The following is a 24,252-nucleotide window of genomic DNA, read 5'->3' on the forward strand; positions in this document are numbered from 1 at the left end:
TAAATGAAATGAAGTATTTTTTTAACGTTTCTTGAATTAAATAATGTACTATTGGTGTAAATATAAGGAATGAATTGCGGGGTTGATGTCATTATCGGGGATATGAACGCAATTGGGTTGGTCAAAGTACGCGTGGAGTCCTTCGGACTCCACACACATTGACCAACCCAATTGCGTTCATACCCCGATTATGACATCAACCCCGCAATTCATTCCTTAAATAATTTCCTAACCATATCAATTCAGATTAGTTTGAAAGTTCCAACATACCATACCATGAAACAACGATGAAATATTGAATACATATGCATAACCCTGGAAAGAACAGCTCTAACATAAGTAACTACATTTCTATAAACTACAGGTTTAAGTCCTTTCCTTTATTAAGAATAAAAACTTATACTTGATTTTGAATCAAAATAAATAGTTTATCATAACTATTTTTTAAACAAATTCCTGTAATAATTCCAACACTCATCAACATGAGAACAAATAGCTTAATCCTATTATAAGGGACTTAAGATGTCTCGAGAAATTGAGGCGAGTAACCCAACAGTGTTCTCATTTTGACAATCTTTTCTATACATATTATTTTCTGAATGATAATATTGGATCGTTTGTGGGTACCATTCATCGTTTGTAGGTTTCTTCATCATATCCATGTTTGCCTAAATCACTTGCTGATATAATTATATTCACCGTGATCGGCTACACGTGTATGCGAACAGGTGCTGTCATACTCATTATCCGTTGTGCGTGGAAGCTTATTGTAAGTTTGATCACTTTCATTCCCAGTACGGTTGTCCGGTATACCAGACAAATCGGCATGATCATAATGTTTTTCCTCAGTTTTTGGAAGCGTATTGTAAACATTGTCTGTACCTTTGGTTTGAGTGTTCATAGGTTTCGCGTTAAATGAGATTGAAACTGAGTATTCATTTGCATCATTTGGTATATGGTTGTACACATTGTCTGTTTGGTTAGAGGGAGATTTGCTGAAAGTTGCATTCAAACTATTATAATTATCGTTTGTGTAGTCATCATTCTGAGAAATATTAGCTGCGATGCGCGGTTGGTTTCTTGTTTTATTTTCTGAAGATAAAAAATCACTTGGTTCTTGTACCGTTGCATATGTGTCAATGGTATCGTCAAGTCTGTCAGAATCGGAATGTTTGGGGCTGCCGTGCATTTTGTCGCCTGTAGTGATTGTTTCATTCTTGTCGAATTCTGTATAAGCTGAATTAGTAAACACGTTCTCCTCTTTGACCTCCTCTCTTGGCCGTTTGTGTCGCCTGAAATATGAATGATAACTGTGCATCATGATAGAGAACAAAGATAACAGCACACAACGAACTTGTTTGTTATATTGTTCAAGACAGACTCCAATTATACATTAAAGTAAAGGTAAAATATGCGATAGGACTATTACTTTATAATTGCTCGTAAAACATGATTTCTGTTAATCTTTACATTTGTTTAACTCGTAATTTCATTGAAATCGTAACTCTACATTGGCTTCATTTCCATACGATGTGTCCCCATAGCGTAACAAGCTAGTATTCGGAATCTGAGATTGAATATATTGATATTGCTATACACGTAAGGCAGTATTTTTATTTATAGTAACATGTTGTTTTATACTTTCTATTTTTTGATCTATGGTAATAGTAATTCGCACGTTTTGTTATTAATTATACCTCTATAAAACTCACATTCTACAAACCGAATCTCAGTTTCCATTATATTCCGTAAAAGGCATTGCTCATCAGTACAAAATAAACCAAACTTAATGATGAAACACAGTTAATACCTCCAGAAGCAAATCAGGGTGGTTATCAACACCACAAAAACAACAGCTGCGGATGAAACAGCAGGGATAAACCATACTAAAATGTAACAAAATAATGACATATAAACCCATTAGTTTAATTTCTTATGATATATCAAAGTCCTATGACCGTGACTACCTAAGTTAACCTTAAAGTCAATACATTAAGAAGTATACTTAAATTGGGAGGACTAGAATTCAACGTCTAAGTACGCTTAAGTTCTTACATTTATATACCTGAACTAAAATTGTCATTTTGTAGAATATACATGTTGCAATTACCAGCGACAGATTGCCATTAAAAACTTCAGTTACATTGACATACCAAATACAATTATGCTTTCTCTAATATAAAATGGAGACTGAGCATACCTTGCACTGTGGTTGTCGAAGGGATTGTTGTGCGTCCTTCTTTTTCTGGAAGTAAATCATTTCAACAATTTCTAAACAAAGGTTGCTAAGCACAAAAACACCAAAACAACTACCATTTATGAAACGGAATTTCATACGCCGAATAGCTTAAATTCATATATCTTTGTACATGAGCTTGAATAGTTACTTAATAGAATATACAATGGTTGCAATAATCTGCAAATTATTGCCATTTAAAAGTAAAATTACACTGACCTTCCAAATCTAATTATGCTTTCTTTAATATAACTCACGAATGAAGGACAGAACATACCTTCCATTGTGGTTGTCAAAAGGGTTGTTGTATGTTCTTCTTTCTCTAGAAGTAAAACATTCCATCAATTTCTAAACAAAAATTGCTAAGCACAAACTCACCAGAACAGCTACCATATACATAAGACAAAATACAATACGCGTAAGAGCAACCACTTTAATATGTCGACTTTTAAATGGTTCTGTACGCTAGTATTCATAAATATTTTCCAGATGCATATTTTTAGATTTAATTTGGAATAGTTACAATTTCTGCCACTGTAGCTTTGTACTGCCTAATAACATTAATATAACATACTTAATAAATAGTCATTTAAAAGTTAATCTCAACCTCGCAAAAAATCATAACTCTACAAACAATGACTAATGGCTTGACCGACAAAAATATTTTCGGAATAGGTTTAAAAACTAGTTTTGATATTCTAGGTGTATTGATTGTCAATCTTGTTACGTCCACTTTACGAAACAATGAAAGAGATATCAGCATTAAACTTTAAACAACAACACTATTTAGTATATGCTGTTTTGTCACTCAGATTTATCAGTGAAATAAAAATTTATAGTTCACTGTTTCAAGCAGTGAAACTATCAAATTAATAGTTTGCACTGTTTTGAAATTTTAGCTCCAGTGTATGTATATCACATGATAAATTGCGTCATATATTCTATGTCTGAAGGCAATATTTTGCTTAAAATACTTTAATCATGGCTAACTTTTCTTTTACTTCACCATTTTAAATAAAGCAATTTATCACGTGGTATACATACTGATCTCGGGTTGAGGGACAAATCAAACGTCAGCATGCATAGGGCTAGGATACAATTTTATCGACGTCATTTCCGAAATGACGTTACGTGCGTATACACATTGGAGCGTTTTTCTACAAAAGTGTAATTAGAAGACTTACACACCAATTTTTGGTATATAGTAAAAAGAAAAACTGTTTGTTTCAGTATAAGATAGCAATACCTATGACCTCATGAACACCAAAAGTAAGTGTATATCTTTTGGTGTTCACACGGTAAAATACATAACGGACTTACACTGAAAGAAATAATTATTCACTATTTATTTACTAACGCTTTACAAAAGAAATTTCAAATAAGTAATGCTAAAATTCAAAAACCTAGAAAAAAGAACTGATATGTTGTTCTTATATCCAGAGAAATAAATCCACATGATATTTTGAACTAAAAAAATGAACACCTTTAAATCCAACAACAATATTTTCCACAAAAGTTTGAAATGTTAATGTGGTCAAGTGTTATTAGTATCTAACAGAGACAACCTCTATTCAGTGAATGCAGTTGATTTTTGGTTTTACTTTCCCTTGCCCTTTGTTAAATTGGCTGGAAAAAGCAATGTTGCTTTGAAGTACATTGCAGATCTGTTGGATTTTACCTTTTGGAAAACTTGAGTGTTTTTATTGATATCTACAACACTTACTGTTAGTAAAGATTTGCATTTGTTGGATTTCGTGTTTACAAAGTATTGGAATGATCATTATTTCATTCAGCTGCATTTATTTAGTTTTGCGATGTTTTCTTTTCATGACATGGGCATACTTTGTCTTGAAATAGAAATCGCAGTTCAATGGTAATTTTTTAATCTCCTTCAATATAATAAATTTTGTGGGTCTGGCTACAGTTGGTAACAGATACGGACACATGACAATCACGTAAGAGAACGTGTGGGGTAACGAGTCTTTGATTCCTTAAATCGATAAGCTCGCTATGAATATTTATTGTAGAATGTACAGTCATCTTGTTTTTGTAGTCATTTGTAATAAACATCTGATTTATGTGTTTTATCCATTTCAATTAAGCTATCACTGCACACCATTAAATGATATTGGTAAACATAATGTTGACAATCTTATTATTGATTTCAGAACGCTCAGATACAACGAAGTATTGCTTTTGTTATCAATACTACATATAAATAAAACAAATATGCATATATAAAATTGATAGATATTACAAATACAGAAATACTATTGCAACTAAAGTATGGAATATTCGCGTACGATGTGCCAAGGACTTGAAGAGTTAAAGCCAACTAATAAATTCCTCCAACCTACCAACTTTCCAGGAAACGTTGAAGCCAGTTCCATTCACTGACTCGTCTGATATAAACTGAATGACAACAGTGGGTCCGCTTGAATAGAATGTGATGTTTCCTCGACCACAAAGTGTTTTGTTTGGGTGTCCTTCCGGTGCATCATTGTCGTATATCTGTAAATAAAAGCCTGTTTTGCTGAATAGGGGAAAAAATTGTGCATAAATTAAAATTAGTATATATTGTTGTTTCTTTCATATGCATATGCATAATCATTACACACTATTATAATGAGTATAAATACTTGAAATAATAATATTGTGTTCTTTAATAATCGATATTTATATATTGCTTATTTTACTTTTTTCGTTTGCAATGTACTATAAAAACCTATTATCAATGTTTTCTTTTTCAATATATAATATTTGCATTTCATTTTGCGCTATAGATATAAAACATAACATATTAACCAGTGTTCACATGCAGTTCACCTTTATTTTATCGCACATACATACGACGCTGTCTTCTAAATCAAACTCGATGTAGATTTCAATTTTCTCGGCAGGAGTTGCCAATATTTTCCAGACACAGTTATGATCAGGATCGTAAGTGCGAGTTGTGTTCGGAAAATTAAACTTCCCACGTATGCCTTCATTATATATCTCACCACACGTTATGGGTACTGATAGATAAATGTATACATAGAAACATATAATATGTAAATATTAAACAAAGTCTAAAATACAATAGTTCTAAAGAAATGTGACTGTTCCAATGATCTTTCAATGGATTTTGTACAGCAGCTAGGAATATGTTTCTTAAATTCATAAGCTTTGTAGGTCGTTAACGAGTATGATTAATTGTAATAATGATAACAGAAATAAATCAGACCCGTTGTTCAGATTATTTCCCGAAATATGCAAGATACGTATACGAACTATATTTAGCATGGTTACCATGGCTTGTTTGGGTTTTGATTTGCTGGCAGCTGCGAGGGCTCCGGGCGAATTTGGTCAGTAAGTGAGGTGCAAGTGAAAAGAAATGAATGAATGTTTGGTTTTTGTTAAATCAATCGGAATACGTACCAATGTTTAGTAAGTTATATTTATTTGCATGTTTGCTTTTTATAGATAAAGTTAATCTACAAAATAAAGGAAAGGTAAGTTAAGGCAATTGTTGATGGCTAGACAATTTCAGAGCAATTTTTGTAACTTTAAGTATTTTTGAATGTCATGAAAATACTTTGTGAACCTCTATTGGCTATGTAAATTGCATTGTTTTGATTGTTATTGTGTATTTGTTTGTTATTGTGTATATGACGTATGTGTCTTGGTGTTTGGGTTATTTCAGATAACCTTTCATACTTTCCTTTGCGCTCCTTTACGTTCCTATACGTACAAAAGCGTTAAGATGTGTTCCATTACGTTCTGTTATGCTGACTGATTGATTGTTTGATTGTATGGAATAAATGTGAGCGAGTATATTAAAACCGAGTTCCGGTTTATTATGTGAAAAGAAGATCCCGCGGTTAAGTGACTTGTTTGTGATTTTTTGTTTTTATGTTCTATGTCTTCAGCGTTTACCCAGTGCCATTAAACCGGCTTTATGTTTAAACTTTTTGCTACTGAGCTTGTTTCTGTAGTTTTTCGCATAAATATTGAAATCGCGATAGATTTTGACAACCAAATGAGTAAATCATGGGGTACAATTTGCATTCAGTTCTTAGCATTTTAGTCTTTAACTTATATTTTTCAAAACCAAAGAGATGGAAAGTAACATATATTTGTGTATAATAGAAGCTAACTTGCACAATTTCAAACATGTTTTATTGCTAAAAAAGAAGTACAATCAATTAAGTATCAAATACTTGATTTCTAGATACCATCAACATATGGTTGTAGCTGAGATAGGTTCACGATAGTGGCTTACATACAATTCCAAATGAACAGAGGAGCAATACTTTGCATTAATCATAAATAGTTAGTTTACATATTCTTGAAGTGACATACTGCTCTAGTTAGCTTGGAAACTTTAAAACAACATAGTTTGCTATTTCAGAGATTTTGATGCAGGCAAAGATGGGAAATACACGTTTTGTAATTATGTACTTCGTAAAACGACTTTGTAACTTGTTTAATCGACTTAGTAACCCATTAAAATTAAAGGTCTCACTTGTTTAGGGCACCTACACACCTCGATAAAACGTCTTAGTATCTTGTTTAAACGATTGACGTATCTTGTTAAAATAGCATAATTGGTCAATCAGAATCTCAGGTTAACCGCTCATAAACATCAATTCTTCTTCAGCCATGTTCACAATGTCGCAAAATCGAGTGATATAATGACGCGATTCGCATTACCGAGTCGTTTTAACGTGATACGTAAGTCGTTTAAACAACATTCGTAGTCGCTTAAACTCAGTCATTTAAAAAAAGATACCTAAGTCGTTTGAACGAGATACTAAGGCGTTTTATCGAGTTACTAATGTAACATATTACATTGTGTTACTGATACCACACCCCTTGGACGTATTTACTTGTTGGGTGTATGTACTTAGATTGCATAACCAGTCTAGTACTTGCATAACCTGTCTAAAGCGCCTATGTGGTGAGACATATAAAGTTATGACTGCTAGTAGGGGCGAGGGTTTTTGAGTCAGAGAGAAAGCGCGAGCATCTCCCCTGTGTTACGATACGGCGTAAAGCTTGAGTTGTCAATAAAGTAGTTCACTAGGAGCGGGCGATGAGTTATGTGATACTAAGCCGTTTAAACGAGAATATTTCTAACACGTATGTCACCTCTATGCCACTGTAGATATTGCATGATATGGTTTCTTTTTTTCCTTGAGCTACAAACGAACTCACTAAAGTACACTTCTTTTGTTCGGAGTGTATGCGAATGTTTTGAAAGAAACACCGTTATGGGGTATTTTTGTAATGTTATAAAAAAAATATGCATAATCATTACACACTATTATAAACTAGTTCAATGCTATGATCTAATATAATATCTTAGGTATTTCCACCAAAATTATTAAACATTTTGAATTTAATAATCATACTCTATTCAACAGACGGACGTATTTTTTGGGAAATAATTCTTAAGTGTTTCAGTGTAAAATACAAAATATAATAATAGTAATAATTTAAATAATAAAATGCCTACGGTAACTTGAATCGTAAATATATTTACGTTTTCATTATTACTCGATAGACTTTCAGGTATTGAGTTGACGTTAAACGAAATGCGTCTTTGAAGGGTCTAATCGAAAGCCATTAAATGAAAAAATAGAAAGATTAAAACAAAAGAAACATAAAATCAAGAAATACCTACATTTTAGGCAAATCACACGAATTTCCTCTGTGCACTTGTTCACACCTAGTGAAATGCCATTTTCGTTTCTTGTTACACGAAAACAGTCGATGAAAGAACCAGATAGATCTAGATAAAGAAAATGTCGCACATTATCCAAATTTGTGGTATTTAATTAAATAATACATATGATAATTATGATGTATTTCCTGCCACTGATACAATTCTACATCTCAACGATTCGTCAAGAACAAACATTTATGTACAGGGTCGGTTGTCAAGATTTATTTTTATAAGCATTGTAATATCAAAAGGTTCGACAATGGTTTGAATAATACAAAATAAGAGTCATAAAGTAGTTACTGCAAATTAAAAAGAAGCATACCGCTCACAGTCCTCACTGTACGCCGATATCCTACCCAGTAGTAATGTCCAGAATCAGTTAAAACGTGTCTGGTGTCTGCCATACTATACGTTATTTCACCATCGCTTGAAGTAGAAAATCTGCACCCATCTCTTCCTCCATTCCACGTAACTGATTTTAATGCGACTATCATCCCTGTTTAAAATAATAGTTTATTTAAGTGATTAAGGAAATCAAAGAAATTATAACGATATTATACCTAAAATTCAAACATCATATTCAAAATGAAACACTCCTCCATGACAAGAAAAATTAACTTGATTACGTGTTAATTTTATCGTGGTTTCATTGATTCAGTCAGTCTCACGCGTCATAACGAATATATTTTCTTAACTTCATGCCAAGGGTGATAAATGAAAAATTAGAATTCTGGCGCGGTCTGCAGAACGACACGTGATCATTCGGCGTTTATAACATCGTTGTGACGTGCCGAGTAACAGATAGAAAGATAAGACAAGTGTTGTTGGGGCTTTTCCAGTACTAGATTTCGTCTTTGTGTCACGATGTTTTCGACAAGACCTCAAAAAGTCAATGTTGTTTGCTCATGCGCACGCTATACAAACATGAAAACGCAAGTGTACTAATGAGAGGACAGAAATATCTAAATAATATTTTGAACTATTATTAATCACTCTTGCGAGAAGTTCAGTATGAAAACGACGGTACCTTCATATTGACATACTGCTTGTAGTTTTTTTGAGCATTCTTCCTGTCGAGCTTGAATTCTAGATTCAGTTATTTCTCTAAAAGCCATACATTCATAGGCCCCGTTATAATCAGTTCTACCTGAAAAGAAAGATGGCTAATGTTGTTGTGCTATCATCATACCTATTAGAATATAACTATATGGCGAAATATACCTCCGATAAATTAAAATACAACGACCATGTTTTTTATTCTGTTTTCGTACAACTTTTAGGGGGTTCAGGCATTTTCATTATGTAGAATTAAATTTGCATCGTAATTTGAAAAAAAAGAATTGTTACACACTTCTCTGTAAACCTGAGAAAATCAAACATTTTCTGACCATATAATAAAAATATGTGTATTTTTTATTGGTGTTTAAATGTCGTCGTTAAGAAAATAAATAATTTTGTTACTGTATTCAGCAATTGAACAATTTGGCCGATGCGTTGTGGACATGGTTTTTCCATACAGTGAATAATCGTATGCATGTCAAGGAAAATATTCAAAGACCAAATATTTCTATTTACAAAACGGAGTCAACGAGCGCAAAACCTTCGAAAGTTAACTTAGATATCTTATTCTTGCTTTTAAGAATGACCATTGGAATTTTAAGAAAATACGGATTGCCAGAAGTAATTGTCCATGCCTTAACCTTGAAGCTGAAATGGAGTGAAACCGGGCTGCCGTGTTCGGATAGTAAAATAATTTACAAATAAATAAACAAAAATTCCTGAATCGTCTTAAAAAAACTGTTTTCCTCCTCTTTGTGTTTTGTGAATTCATGATTTATTTAATTTATCGTCTTACTATGTAAAGTAGTACATAACAACACAGTAATCAAATGATGGTCGAATTTGTGTAGGATATCGACGTCATATTTAAATTACAAGGTTAATATATCAAAGAAACCATTATAGATATGTTCATGCAAAAAAGTAGAAACATAATAAAGAATAATAATTATTTAATACAATGCAAACTACATCGACACGCCCAGTAGTAAGAAAGTGCAAAACCTTTTTGAGACACAAGTCTAGGACCCCAAGACGATGAACGAGAGACAATACCTTGCTCATCTTGCTCGTGTGGTCTAGAATTGTTCGTTATATATTATTGCAGATGCATTTTAAATGACCGTACACTGGAAATGACATTCTATCTTTCTAAACACTTCCAAGATTTACCCAAACATTTCGGTATATCGCAATCTTCTTCGCCATCACTCGTGTAGCACCAAGTATTCCCTTTGTTACTTGGGTCTCTACAAAAGCTATCTGTATAATCCACACTCTCATTGGCACAGCTCTGTGACAATAAACTACACGGAAGACACGTTTTCCCTGACCGAGTAGTTGAAATGGTTCCATTCCAACGCGTGGAGTTGTTGAAACATAAATCTAAACAAAACACACCAATAGATTTAATGAAATACATTGTTTTTACGTATAATTATGCGAAAACTCATGTGCGAAAAAAGCAACTTGTTCTTAAAACTTGAACTTTGATTTATTTGTGTTTACGAAAAATGGTGAATTTATAAATCACCATTCATGTATACTGTCATTGCGGTTTTTCCGCCACATCTTTCCTCTAAATTTCCCGGACAACTATCTTTGCAATAGTCCGCCGTCCTTACAAACTGACCTTCTATCTTTTGGAAACAATAACACGCGTTACCCTACATATAGAAACAAGAACCACATTGTATATCAGCCTTGTTTAAAACCGTTGACCTGTCAACAAAGTTGGATTTATATTGAATTTGCTAATTTATATCTCATTATAAGTAAATATGATCTGTCTCAAACGAAACGTTCGGTATAATAAAATAAAGGTCGATTGATAATTTCTAATATAAGCTTAAATTTTCAACCCTCGATACCACAATGTCATCTACAGCTTACGCATTGGTATACATTATTTGTTCACAAATTAGAACCGAGATGAAGGTTACTTTGTTAAGGCATCTCTACATCAGTTCCTAAAACTTTCATTTGCGGTTGCTGTACAATACTAAGGATGTAGAGATAGCTCAACGGTCTTTTAATACAAGTTTAAATTCATGCTCTCGTTCATTTGTATCTTATTTGTTATACAATTTAAAATGGAAACTATAAAGCCGAGCCTTGTACTCAACACTTACAGCAAACCCCCATTTTGACGAACGAGGCTACAGTACAAAGGTAACAGAATAGGAGACAAACCTTCAATCCAAAGTAGTTAGAATCATGGCAGTATTCTATACATGTCGATTGTTGATTGGATTTAAAATAACCTGCTCTTTCGGGTAACATGTCGTCCGTATAAGTATAGCACCCTATAAGTATACACCTTCGTTGCACTTATAGCATTTCTTGTTAATTGAAAGTGACGTATTTTTAACAATAATAAAGGAATCAATGAATATTGTTTCATGGCACTGTAACTTATCATACATTTCATACATCTTCATACATAACAGTACTTTGTCTGTTCAAATACACTCTGAGAACTTATATGTACATAAAGCCATAAAAAACACAAGTTAACATATTTCTAAACTGTTTGGCGTCATGATGTACTGATATAGTTATAATAATTATCCTTTTTTTTACTTCACGTTTGTGCTTTTTAATGACGTACGTTTGTTTAACAGAACATACTTTAGTGAAGTTACCTTTTAACCAGGACCATGGCGTGTAGTATCGCCCTATCCAAGCCTCTGTTAAATTCGCTACGTCCATTTGAGCTGCAAGGTCTTCCTTTGATAATTCTATATATGTGTCATCAGCATCAGTCAACATTGTGCCACCTTCCTCAGAACACATTTCCTTCGCCTGCGACCATGGGGCATTGCTGGATGTAAGAAATGTTGTCCCTACACCTGGCATTAATATTTTATAAAACAACCTAATTGCATAATTAAGTCAACATTGGTGGTTATAAAAAAGGCATTTAACATTTATATACACATTTAATTAGATTTTTTTATATGTTACTTAAATATCAAATGTTTTTAATTATACCCATATTCTAGGTCGTGATGAATGAACAAAAACATAAATTGACGGGTAGCGGATGTCCGACGAATGATAATATGTATTACCTTTCCATAATAAGCGAAAACCCCTTTCAGTATTTCTACCGTTTCCAGATTTGAAAAATATTTCGAAATGGTTTGCCTTTGTAAGCCATCTCTTCCGGCGATTAAACACACCACATAACCTGTCTGTGGAGTAGTCATCGAAATACATCTGAAGTATGAAACAGTGTATTATTTAAACATATATTTCCTTCAGGACATAGTGTTGACGTACTTTGGTCACTGGGAAAAATTCATGCGAGTAGTGCCTCATGAGTCAGTCAAAACAACATTATGTATGTTTCAATAGTCCTTACAATATTTTTGTACAGAAACAAAGCAATTATGTTGAAAACATGTTTGATTGTCATATTTTGACTAATTACCAATGCTGATCAATGTTGAATTTTCAATTTGTTTCAGAGTTTTCCCGCGTTCGGCGTATGAACTCCCACATATGAAACGTTTATATTCCAGTCAGTTAATCATCGATAAGACCCCGTGGCCTTTTCACAGAGATCAGCACCACATTGGACGCCATTTTGTGACGAAGAAATGAAATATAAAAACCGGTTGCCGGAATGACATTTGCGTATTTTTTGAAATGTATTTAATAGCGAAGTTCTGCGTTTTAAGTTGCATAATCTGTTTTTGTTGAAGTTAATATTTATACTGCAATCTGAGGTACACAGTAAAGGGATTTTATGTTTAAACGTAAAAATTAATATTGACCAACTTGTGAATGATGTTGGCTGGATATTGCCAGCGGTCATGCTATATTATATGTTATGGCAATGGAAGTTGTGAAATTATCAACCTATTCGTTCAACCTGGATAAGGGGTAATATGCAGAGTATGCAAGTCATTTTATGTTTTTCGTCATACAAACAAATCGGTAGCTTTGGCAGCCTGCATGTAATTGTGTCCGTCTGGTATCCAATGTAGTGTTACTTGCAAAATTCCAAATGATATATTTCACCAATGTACATTATAAGTATTGAAACCAATATAGAAATTTAGACAAAAGTCTTGATTCTTCCATATGTAAAGCTTTTCAAACTTTCAATCTCATTCGTATTTATCGTACTTTGCATCAGAATGATAATTTACCTGAACAAAATCAGTATTACAATTCGTGGATTGAGCCACTTGAAAGTCAACAAAATGCAGCATTAGCCTGGACCCAGGAGGCCCTGTGATGTTCCAGATGCAATTTTTGTTTTCCGGTTAGTTGGAAGGGTAGTTTGGACTGGTTATTTCACCGTAGTGCGACCGGATTGCCCCACCACACGCCGCCGTGTCCACTGAAAGTAAAACAAAATATCGCACGGATCACCGTCTAACACATGCACATAATTTTGATAGGATTTTTTTTCAAAAGTCTAGGTTTTATCAAATTAAAGTGATAAACTTAGTAATTCATATTTCTCGATATCTTTTTAAAACAGGTACCGACTCTAAACTTTTGTTCGTGTGTTTCTGATGCCAAGATTAAAATATCCATTCACTATATCATATTCAGGTATCCATGACAACACACATATGTCAACTTGACGTCGGTTAAATTCATCTCAGTAATTGTAAATGGTTTCACTCGCGTAAATTCAAAGAGAAATGCTGCAGATCTACGGTCTACCGGTGTGGAATCAGTAACGACTAGGACACAATCTATTCATTTGGACATATAATAAAACGCTTAATCGCAGTTCGAAATCAAATCCGTAAAGCACACCGAAGGGTCTAGTCAATGAATAGTGCATGCGAGAAACGTTAAGAACTCCCTTTAAGCCAATATTGGTTTAAGCCAATATAAACATGATCAATGCTAGTTGTATCGTTTACTTATAGAGAAGTGTTATCTGGATCTGTGAAACAACAGCAGCAGCAGCAATATCAACTACTGAAATGATAACAATATGGAATGGAGAAATGGACGGCGACGGGAGCGGCAACAATCGAAAGGGAGAGGTAACTGCGGAATATGGGGTAGTTCACTTCAGGGCAATAGGTGTTGCGGTGTAAAATCATTGTAAATAATTAATTAGATGTCATCAAACTATTTCATTTGTAGAGAAGCAGAAAACATATTATATAACAGCTGTGACTTAGGCTGTTTCGCTAAGTGAATTTCTTTCCATTCAATAAAAAATATAAAAAGATATACTTTTTTAAACTTCATTTCTCATGAATAAAACAATGACAAAATGTCAACGTAAGAATTTAACTTTATATCGGAATCATTTACGCGCCCTTTAATGTCTTTAGTTACACTAACAATTTACTCAAATAGTGTTAACTCGATTTATTGGAATTGCTAGTTCATTGTTGCTCAGTATATGTATGCCTCTATGTATGTTTAAAAGTATTAGCCACAATAATGCGCGTATAGGGAACTTTTTAATATTTGGATATTACACTTTTGTACCATGAAAACCAAGACAACAGCAAAGATGGCCGCCGTTTTCAGATCCGTCGAATTGTATTACTATAAAGGGTAAATACAGCTTTTGAGGTCGTTACCATCTGCAAGGCCCCCAAAATAGTTTACAACAGGTACTTGTGTGAGGTCACAAGCGATGTCATTGATATATATTTTTTTTAAATTAAGTTCGATAACGCCGCAACATAACTCGACAAGGGCATTTTGTCCCGATGCCATTTTTTCAGTGTTCACGAGGAGCTAAACATTATAGACTTAACAAGAGCTGTCACAGTATGTGACGAATGCCCCCAATTGTGACATTGACCTATGAACAAGGTCAGTACATGAAAAGTTGATATTGCCTTTACATGTCAAATACATATGGCAATTTATTTTAAATTGCCTCTAAACATAAAAAAATACCACCCATAGTTGACAACCCACACTGTTATGTCCTTATATATGCAGCATTCCATTGTGAATAAACACCCAAGTGTGACCTTGACCTTTGAGATAGGGACACGGGTCTGTCATGCGACACGTCGTCTTGGTATGTGGAACACATGTGGCAAGTTATTTTAAAATCTGTCCATACAAGGGAAAGTTACAGCCCGGACACGACAACTTATACTCTATGTCCTTATATGCAGCACTCTGTTGTGAACAAACACCTAAGTGTGACCTTGACCTTTGAGGTAGGGGCACGGGTCTTGCACGCGACACGTCGTCTTGGTATGTGGAACACATGTGGCAAGTTATTTTAAAATTTGTCCATACAAGGGAAAGTTACAGCCCGGACACGACAACCTATACTCTATGTCCCTATATGCATCACTCCATTGTGAATAAACACTAAGTGTGACCTTGACCTTAGAGGTAGGGACACGGGTCGTTCACGCGACACGTTGTTTTGGTATGTGGAACACATGTGGCAAGTTATTTTAAAATCTGTCCATACATGGGAAAGTTACAGCCCGAACACGACAACCTATACTCTATGTCCTATATGCAGCACTCCATTGTGAATAAAGACTAAGTGTGACCTTGACCTTTGAAGTAGGGGCACGGGTCTTGCACGCGACACGTCGTCTTGGTATGTGGAACACATGTGGCAATTTATTTTAAAATCTGTCCATACAAGGGAAAGTTACAGCCCGGACACGACAACCTATACTCTATGTCCTATATGCAGCACTCCATTGTGAATAAAGACTAAGTGTGACCTTGACCTTTGAGGTAGGGACAAGGGTCTTGCACGCGACACGTCGTCTTGGTATGTGGAACACATGTGGCAAGTTATTTTAAAATCTGTTTATACAAGGGAAAGTTACAGCCCGGACACGACAACCTATACTCTTTGTCCTAAATGCAGCACTCCATTGCGAAAAATGACTAAGTGTGACCTTGACCTTTGAGGTAGGGGCACGGGTCTTGCACGCGACACGTCGTCTTGGTATGTGGAACACATGTGGCAAGTTATTTTAAAATCTGTCCATACAAGGGAAAGTTACAGCCCGGACACGAGTTATTGAGCCGGACACACAGATGGACGGAAGGACGGACAGACGGACGGACAGACGGACGGCCGGACGGACGGTGCGATTTTAATATGCCCACCTTCGGGGGCATAATAAAAGTGCTTTTAAAGCAAACAAATAGTCCAGACAACTGCAGAAAGTAAACACAACTCAGCTTGCCAGGAAAAGACAACTCAGAAGAAAATATAAGATAAACGTGGTTTATTGCATTTCATTGATATTTGTATACAGCTACATATGATGTTTTTTTTGTGTGCAAAAGTTTGCATTGTTGGCCCACTTTCGGTCAGAAACCTGGTCATTGTTATGATGCGCGCCCTGATAGCACTTATGTAAAATAAAAGGCCGGTCATTAACGGCACGTGAATTTACTGAAAAATGCACGTTTTCTATCGATAACGCCCGGATTTTTTGCGTTTTAACGCACCATGATAACGGACCGAAAACACACATTTCATGCAACAGTATGTTAAATGACTATTTAACACAAACAATATTAACTTAAATGTTGGTAGTAAGCTATATTCAGATGGCAAGCTTTCCAACATACTTTCCATTAACGCCACCAAGGATGTAAAATAATGCTGTAAGATCAATTATATATCTACAATTTATATTTAATTATTGGCCAACTAATGCATTAGTCCATTAAAGAGTTTTCATTGATTAGTTATATATAATCATTTCCCATCAGAATAATCTAAAAAAGGACCGCATACGATGTTCTGTAACATGCATTGATGTATGTCATAAACTGATATTTTATATGACATAATAAATGAGATTATTTCTTAAAGCCTTATTTTGAAAACAATACATATTTAATCAAAGAACGATTCATGCATCTTAGCAATGCTATTTGTAAAATAACGAATTTATTATAAACTTACCTTCATGTGTTAAAATTTGCATCCACAATATAATAAGTACAAAGAAACGATTCATACTTATCATTTTTTAACACTGATACTGCTATTGAAATTAAACAAATCAAAACAATTTGAAAATTAGAATGTTTAATGGATCATGGCGAAGATGTATACAACTTATGTTATTGTGCGCATCCGTGATCACGTACTAGGAAGTGGATAGTCATTGGGCCAGTCACCAAAGAAATACGATCACATGTGAAGATAATATCATTTCGTACCGGAATCTATTTAATATTAGTGAACTGGTTAAATCTAGGGATGTGCGTGTCTGTTTCCTACTTGATTTATTTGTACGATTTTTCTTAAGCAAAAGTCCATTTATGACAACCGCATTCAAATATTAATTGAACTAAATGTATGTTCAAATCACAAATACCAAAGGATGCTTATCCAAAACTCAGTGGCAACACATACTATTAGCTGGACAAATCGTTTTTAATAATCAAGTGTGGAAAGTTGTATTTGTGTATTCAATTGCAAAAAAATAACAACCCCTAATTTGCCCAAAACAGCTTAGAGCTATCGTTGAAGGGAATCGACATCCAAAGATGCATGATGGAAACAGAAACATAAAACATAATGCGGTAGTATATTAATCATAGCACTATTAGCTGCTTATTTTTTTATTAAGCCTTTTTACATGGTACAAATTGGTTTCAAATTTGCTTATTGAACTTATTGAAAGTTGAAGCGTTGATTTTAAAGATTCTGAAGTGGAACTGTGCTTCTGCAAGCAGCTTCCTTCCTTGAATGTTTGTATGATTAATATAATATAATATTTCCAAAATAAATTAAAATAGTAACGCGTATTATATCACGTAAACGATATCTAACTGGTGACCTCAAATGAATGGTTATGCCTGGGACGATATCTCATTCTGGTGACCTCAAATGAATGGCTATGTCTGGCACGATGTCTCAATCTGGTGACCTCAAATAAATAGCTATGTCCGGGACGATATCTCAATCTGGTGACCTCAAATGAATGGCTATGTCTGGGACGATATCACAATCTGGTGACCTCAAATAAATGACTATATCAGAGATAATACCTCACTCTGGTTGCCTTAGATAAATGTCTGGGAAAATAACTTACCCGGTAGATCTTAAAAATGGCTATATGTGAGATAATACCTCACGCTGGTGACCTCAAATAAATGGCTATGTCTGGGAAAATACCTTACTCAGGTGACCTAAAAAATGGCTATATCAGAGATAATACCTCACTCTGGTGACCTCAAATGAATGGCTATGTTTGGGAAAATACCTTACTCGGGTGACCTTAAAATGGCTATATCTGAGTTAATACCTCACTCTGGTGACCTTAAATGAAAAGCTATTTCTGTATTAATACCTCACTCTGGTGACAGACCTGAATGGCTATATCTGGGACAATATCTCAATCTGGGGCCGTATTCAATATACATCTTAGATCTGTCCTTACAATTTGATAAAATCCTTATTTCTTAATCTTACGGAAGGTTAGAGTCGATCTTATTTATTAGTTATATTCAAAACTAATCTTGTTCTAAATCTTCCGAAAGGATAACCTCAAATCTAAGATCGAATCTAAGAAATCGTTGTCAAGCACAGGCAAGTGCGTGCCGGAATTTCTTTCTATTAATAGCTCCGGAAGTGACGAAAGGTTTCCCCGGTATGTTTAAAATAGCACGCGCGAACCTTATCGAAGACTGCAGACGATCGAAATGGCCGCTCCGATCGCTTTTTCGGAAAAGAAGGATCGTAATCCTAATTTTACACCGGCCGATTGCATTCTGCTGTGCGGGGTTATGGGTGGACGGTCTAGTGTTGACAAGAAACTAAACAACTACGCCGTATATAAGGCTAAATCTATAAACTTATTATTGGATATTGTCGAAATTTGATGATATTAATCATTTAAGAATGTGGTTAACACTAAATTCCAAGATATACATATATACCAATGTAGGTATAGGAATTGCAACATATTGTTCACTGATGTGAGTCATCTTACAATGGAAGTATTTCATTTTAGTTAGAATAAGTTCCAACTTTATATCTTAATGATATCAAAGAAAATAATAAAATACATCTTGACAGATTCAATGTATGTACATATCGGATGAGACAATATTTAAATTGGTTATGTATTTTAAAGCTGCACTTTCACAGATTGAATGATTTGACAACTTTTTTATTTGTCTTAAAACGAGCCAATTTTTGTGAAAATCCATCGAAACCAGTGATACAAAACTGCTTACAAAACATTTCAATCGCAGATTTTTATATTTAAGTTAAAAAATTGATGTTTTATGCATTTTTCTTAAACCGTTAGTAACGGTTTCAGCCATAAACTATTAATTTCCGAACAGAAATATGAAAATCTACGATCTGATTTTTGTAAACAATCTTCTAACGTTGGTTTGCAGATATTTACGCAAAAAATTGCCCTATCCAAGACAAATAATAAAAAAGTTATAAAAATGGTATATCTGTGAGAGTGTAGCTTTAAAGTGTGTTGTTTTTTTAATTCATAAACAAATATCTGGTTTTGCCGATGATCAAATGTTGGATAATAATGAATTCCTCGATGTGATTCCTGCTTGTCTAAACAAATTGCTTTATGTAACTAGAGTCACTCACATAGTGTTTTTCCAAGTCCCGCAAACACCTTGAAACTGTCCACAGAGTAATTGCTTGCAACCTGTAATTCAAACCAGCATCATTTAAGATATTCAATGTGATATTAATCAGTATCAACATGAATATGCACATGAAAATCTATACCTTAAATTAAGGCACATTAACATTCCAGTACAAAATTTAATGACATCTTTATCATTTGATAATAAATGTGGAAATTTATGTGACAAGCACAAAATGGTGTACGTGAAAGGCAGCATCATCCAGGAAAGGGTAGCACCTTGCTATCTATGCAAACACCAATATTATAACTCATTATGCACCAGTCAATTTCAACAACGCTCCCCCCCCACACCCAATGGTCAGGGGCTGAACCGGGCATGGTCGGAGAAATGGGCCATGTTTATACCTTCTATGAATGTGGTGGTTTTGTCTTTGTAGCAAAATAGGCCTCATCTAGGGTTCCTGGGGTGTGGTGGGATTTAGCTGAGACTTTACCAGCAGTTGGGTTGACTGACAGTCAAAGTATCCACAATCCCCCTGCTGGTTGGGGGGGGGGGGGTAAAACTGACTGTTGCATAAGTGACAAGAGTACTTTGAAGATGGTCACTTTTAAATCTTGTTTACTGTACTTTGAAGATGGTCACTTTTCAATCTTGTTAACTAACAATAACACAATAATTATATAAATCTGCCTGTCTAATTATCCAACTATTAACTGCCTTCACAGACTTGCTTGACTTTTTTTGTTTGTGCTGGAACAATGTAAAACTGTTCAAAAAGCTGTCTTAACACACACTACTGACTTTTTATTGAGAGTAGTTCAAGACTTTGAAATATCAAATAATCATATAATTATATTGAAAATCACCATTTCAAAAATTGTCATTTACTCAAGTTACAGTCAGCGACTGAACAAACGTTTTACATAACTACTACACATAAAACTAAGTTTTAAAACATACCTTTATGAATATAAATCTTCTTCATTAGAACTCCTGTAAGGATCCGTGTTAAACTTGTGTGACCGCACTGTTTTGAGTTTTCTGCTTACACTCCAAAGTGTGTGCAAATATTTACACAATGTTTACACAATATCATTGAACTTCCACTCCATAATGAAGCATGATATATGTTGTTGAATTCGTGGAAAATACTTTATCTACAAATTATTCTTCCATGTATGTCATATATTTCAAAATATTAAGCTTCATCTTCACGAACTGTCAAATTTCACACATCAACTCGATTTCACTGGTTTGTATGTTGATTTGGATATAAACAATGAGATATTTCTTTAGATAACACGTTGTTACATAATATCTTTAACACCACAAACATATCATAGTCCCTGGTAAGATGCCATTTCAATAAAGTTTACAAAAGTCCTCGCATGTTCCTTTCTAGACGCCATTTTGTTTTGGTAGTGCAAATCACCGAATGTGAGAAATCAATAAACGAGAGCGGTAAACGGAAAAACTGAATTAAGAAGAAATACAATGAAATTCGGATACTTACTTTATAAAAGACTTCAAAATAAGAATATTCAGCGTCAGTTTTCGTATGTGTTTGTGTGTTTTTATCTGTTTTTATCGCAATCTAACTTTTAAGACTTAGAGTAAGGCTACCAAGGTGCTTCCTTATATTTTAAGAGTGATCTTAAAAGAAATCTTACTATAATATCAATATTGAATAACACTAATCTTCGATCTAAGATCTAAGAACAATCTAATTACAAAAAATCTATTTTTTTAAGAAAAAAAATAGATTTAAGTTTTATTTTAATTTTAAGATGTATATTGAATACGGCCCCTGATAAACTCAAATGAATGGCTGTATCTGAGATAATACCTAACTCTAGTACCTGCACCTGAATGGCTTTATCTAGGACAAAACGTCACTCTGGAGACCTTTAATGAATGGCTATATCTGAACTATACGTCACTCTGATGACTCCACATGAATGGCTATATCTGAAACAATACCGTACCCTGGTAACTGTACATGAATGGCTATATCTGAAACAATACCGTACCCTGGTAACTGTACATGAATGGCTCTATTTGGGACAATATCTCACTTTTGTGAGTGCACACGAATGGCTATAAAAGAGAAATTTTATCACTAATGTGACAGCCCATGAATGGCTTTTACTAGACTCTATTAGAAGTAGCCGCTGTGTAACACTTTGGTCTGTTTAAAGGACGAAAAAGAAAATCACGAAAAGTTATGTGCATTTCTAAAACTGCTTGAAAATATTGACAAAGCCTAAAAAACAACAACTTCTCTTTCCTCAATCGACACACAGCCGCATTCACCTATCGTTATTGATAACGCACGCATAGCGGAGGTGACATCTCCCGAATTTTTGAGACTCACCTCCTTGTACCTGTTCATGACATATACAAATTCCTTCCGTCAAAAGGAAGGCAACGTATCAACCTACTGTAAACATTCAAATATGTCCCTGATCGTAAATCGCTTGATGTTTTACAAGCAACACGTATAAGCCGCGTTAGAATATGCAAACATTGTTTGAGACGAACTCAATCGAGCAGTCTTTCTAGCTACACGTTTGAGAAGGATGAGAAACAATGAGGCCGGGGCTAAAGGGACTAAACGGTTTTTCTATGTGGGTGTAAACACCTCAGCAGGTCAAGCTGTATCACCTTGTGGCAGCTGTTCTTAGAGGAGGTCACTTCCTGCTCGCATGCCACGCTTCCGGCGATGTTTCCCTAACAGTTGTGGGGTTCGGTTATAATATCACAAGTCAGCCTCGCCTTTGGTTTTACGCCAAAAGTCAACTTATAAAGATAAGTATTATAAATGAATTTCAAGCATCTCTGAATTGAATGAGAAAGACGTGCAGCTTTGATAAAAGTTTACATTGTTGATCACAATGCTGCTATAAATGCAAAACAATAAAGCCATGGCGCTCTGGGTTTTAACCTCAATTGTTAAGTGTATGGAACGTTTTGGGTGTTTGTTTCCTTGTACGTGAATTTAAAAATGTGTCAGATATAAAAGAAAATAATAAATTCTGTAATCAACATTAAGGTCATAAATAGTTATACATGTACTATGGGTGAAAATAACTGCCGACATACTAAAGTGCTTTACTTGATCTACAAGTATGAACGTGCATACTTTTTAAACAATACTAAATTGTCGAATGTGAAAGGAAATTGATTATTAAATTATACTCAAAGAAGACAGTATAGTGATATGTATTTTAAACCAAAGTGCTATAAATATGAAAATACTGAGTTTCAAAGATTGCACTTACAAAATCGGTTATGATCAGATTTTATTAATTGTATTTTCCGAAGGTAACAAAAACAAACAATATGTTTTTCGTATATGAACTGATATAGAGCTCTGATCTTTTTAGTTTAAAAGGAATTATATGGGGTTTGCTTGCATTTTCTATGAGTATGTGTTTTTGATGGGCTTGTCAAAGGAGGCAGAGTAAGGGGCACGTGTCCAGATGAAATTTTTATTTTTAGCTCAGTAGACGTGATCGATTTGCCGCAAAGAAATAAAAAAAAAGGTTACAATGTTAAGTGTAAGCCAATATAGGTGTTTGGGCAATTTACAATGCTTGTTTTATCGCTAGACTTTAAGGAAGATAATTCAAATATCATAATATAAGTTTGTATGTTGTTACTTCCCCTGAATTAAGCATGTATCATTTTAAATAAACAGTATTTTGTAATTTGACATATTTAGGCAGCATTGCCAGAGATATACGAATGCTATACAGTTTAATACTCAATGTCAGATGCTGAGCAAAGGCACTAAAGGAAAATAGGCAGTAACAAAATAGTTGCATTAACGAACGGAGAAGCTTATTCTCAAAAATGGCTCTGATCACATGTGCTTACTTTATGTTACCAGCATACCTCTTACATGCACAAAATGTATGCCATTTTAAGTGTTTTTTTCATATTTTCAATCACTTATCTTTCAATTTTATACCAATCTTAAACACCCTGTTAAGATTAGATTGTGGTTTAGAGGTCAATTAAGTTAAACGATAGGTTGCACCGTTAAATTAAGATTTTAAAATTAACTGATTTTTGAGAATCTCAACAGTTACGTAGCGTTTAATATAACAGCCCGTTAGCTGTTTAACGATTTAAGACAAGCTGAGATATAAAGAAGTTACTGCTCTGAATCAACTCGGAGCCTGTGACATAAGTCATTCAGCCGTCTAGACATATAAAATAGAAAACCTTCAGTTATACCGATATATATACAGTACTGCAAAAATTGTCTGGAGAAACAACCAAACCTGGACCATGGGTTTGATATGTCACTTGTGTAAGAAAGGCAGTGTGGCATAAGGCGACTAGCCAGCCAGACATATTAATAAACCGAAAGACCCGAGCCCTGAACATAACGATGTATATAACTAGCTTAAATGTGTCTTGAGAGACTATCAAATCTTGGTCTTCGGTTTGATATGTTACAAGCCACCTAAATACACTCGAAGAGAAGTATGAAATAAAAAAAAAATCAATTATAACAAAAGAAAAACTGATGCTAGTTGAACGAGGGAGAATTTATAGTTAACGTAGATTTTTTATGATAATAACGTTAGAGGTGTAAGTGGTTTATTATACCAAAACAAATCTTAATTACTTAAATAGAATACTTCAATGTAATTCATTTTGGTGA

At 34.3% G+C, this 24,252-nt stretch overlaps 1 protein-coding gene and 1 long non-coding RNA gene across 2 annotated transcripts; both read right to left on the reverse strand.

The window, feature by feature from the left end:
• Window positions 1-402: 402 nt before the first annotated feature.
• On the reverse strand, window positions 403-11,842 carry LOC128217435 (uncharacterized). The gene is made up of 13 exons (XM_052924586.1): window positions 11,651-11,842; window positions 11,199-11,311; window positions 10,540-10,672; window positions 10,179-10,391; window positions 8,974-9,093; window positions 8,269-8,442; window positions 7,905-8,012; window positions 5,063-5,253; window positions 4,594-4,747; window positions 2,514-2,558; window positions 2,201-2,245; window positions 1,811-1,886; window positions 403-1,292 (listed from the first exon to the last, which is right to left on the reverse strand). The coding sequence occupies exons 1-13, from the start codon at window positions 11,799-11,801 to the stop codon at window positions 674-676; spliced, it is 2,142 nt and encodes a 713-aa protein (XP_052780546.1). The 5' UTR covers window positions 11,802-11,842; the 3' UTR covers window positions 403-673.
• Window positions 11,843-12,108: 266 nt separating this feature from the next.
• On the reverse strand, window positions 12,109-20,990 carry LOC128217097 (uncharacterized). The gene is made up of 4 exons (XR_008258181.1): window positions 20,538-20,990; window positions 19,573-19,633; window positions 13,166-13,359; window positions 12,109-12,227 (listed from the first exon to the last, which is right to left on the reverse strand). It is a non-coding gene; the product is annotated as an uncharacterized LOC128217097 (long non-coding RNA).
• Window positions 20,991-24,252: the final 3,262 nt, after the last annotated feature.

The sequence above is a fragment of the Mya arenaria genome, chromosome 14 (assembly GCF_026914265.1).
Source record: "Mya arenaria isolate MELC-2E11 chromosome 14, ASM2691426v1".
Classification (NCBI taxonomy): Eukaryota; Metazoa; Mollusca; class Bivalvia; order Myida; family Myidae; genus Mya; species Mya arenaria.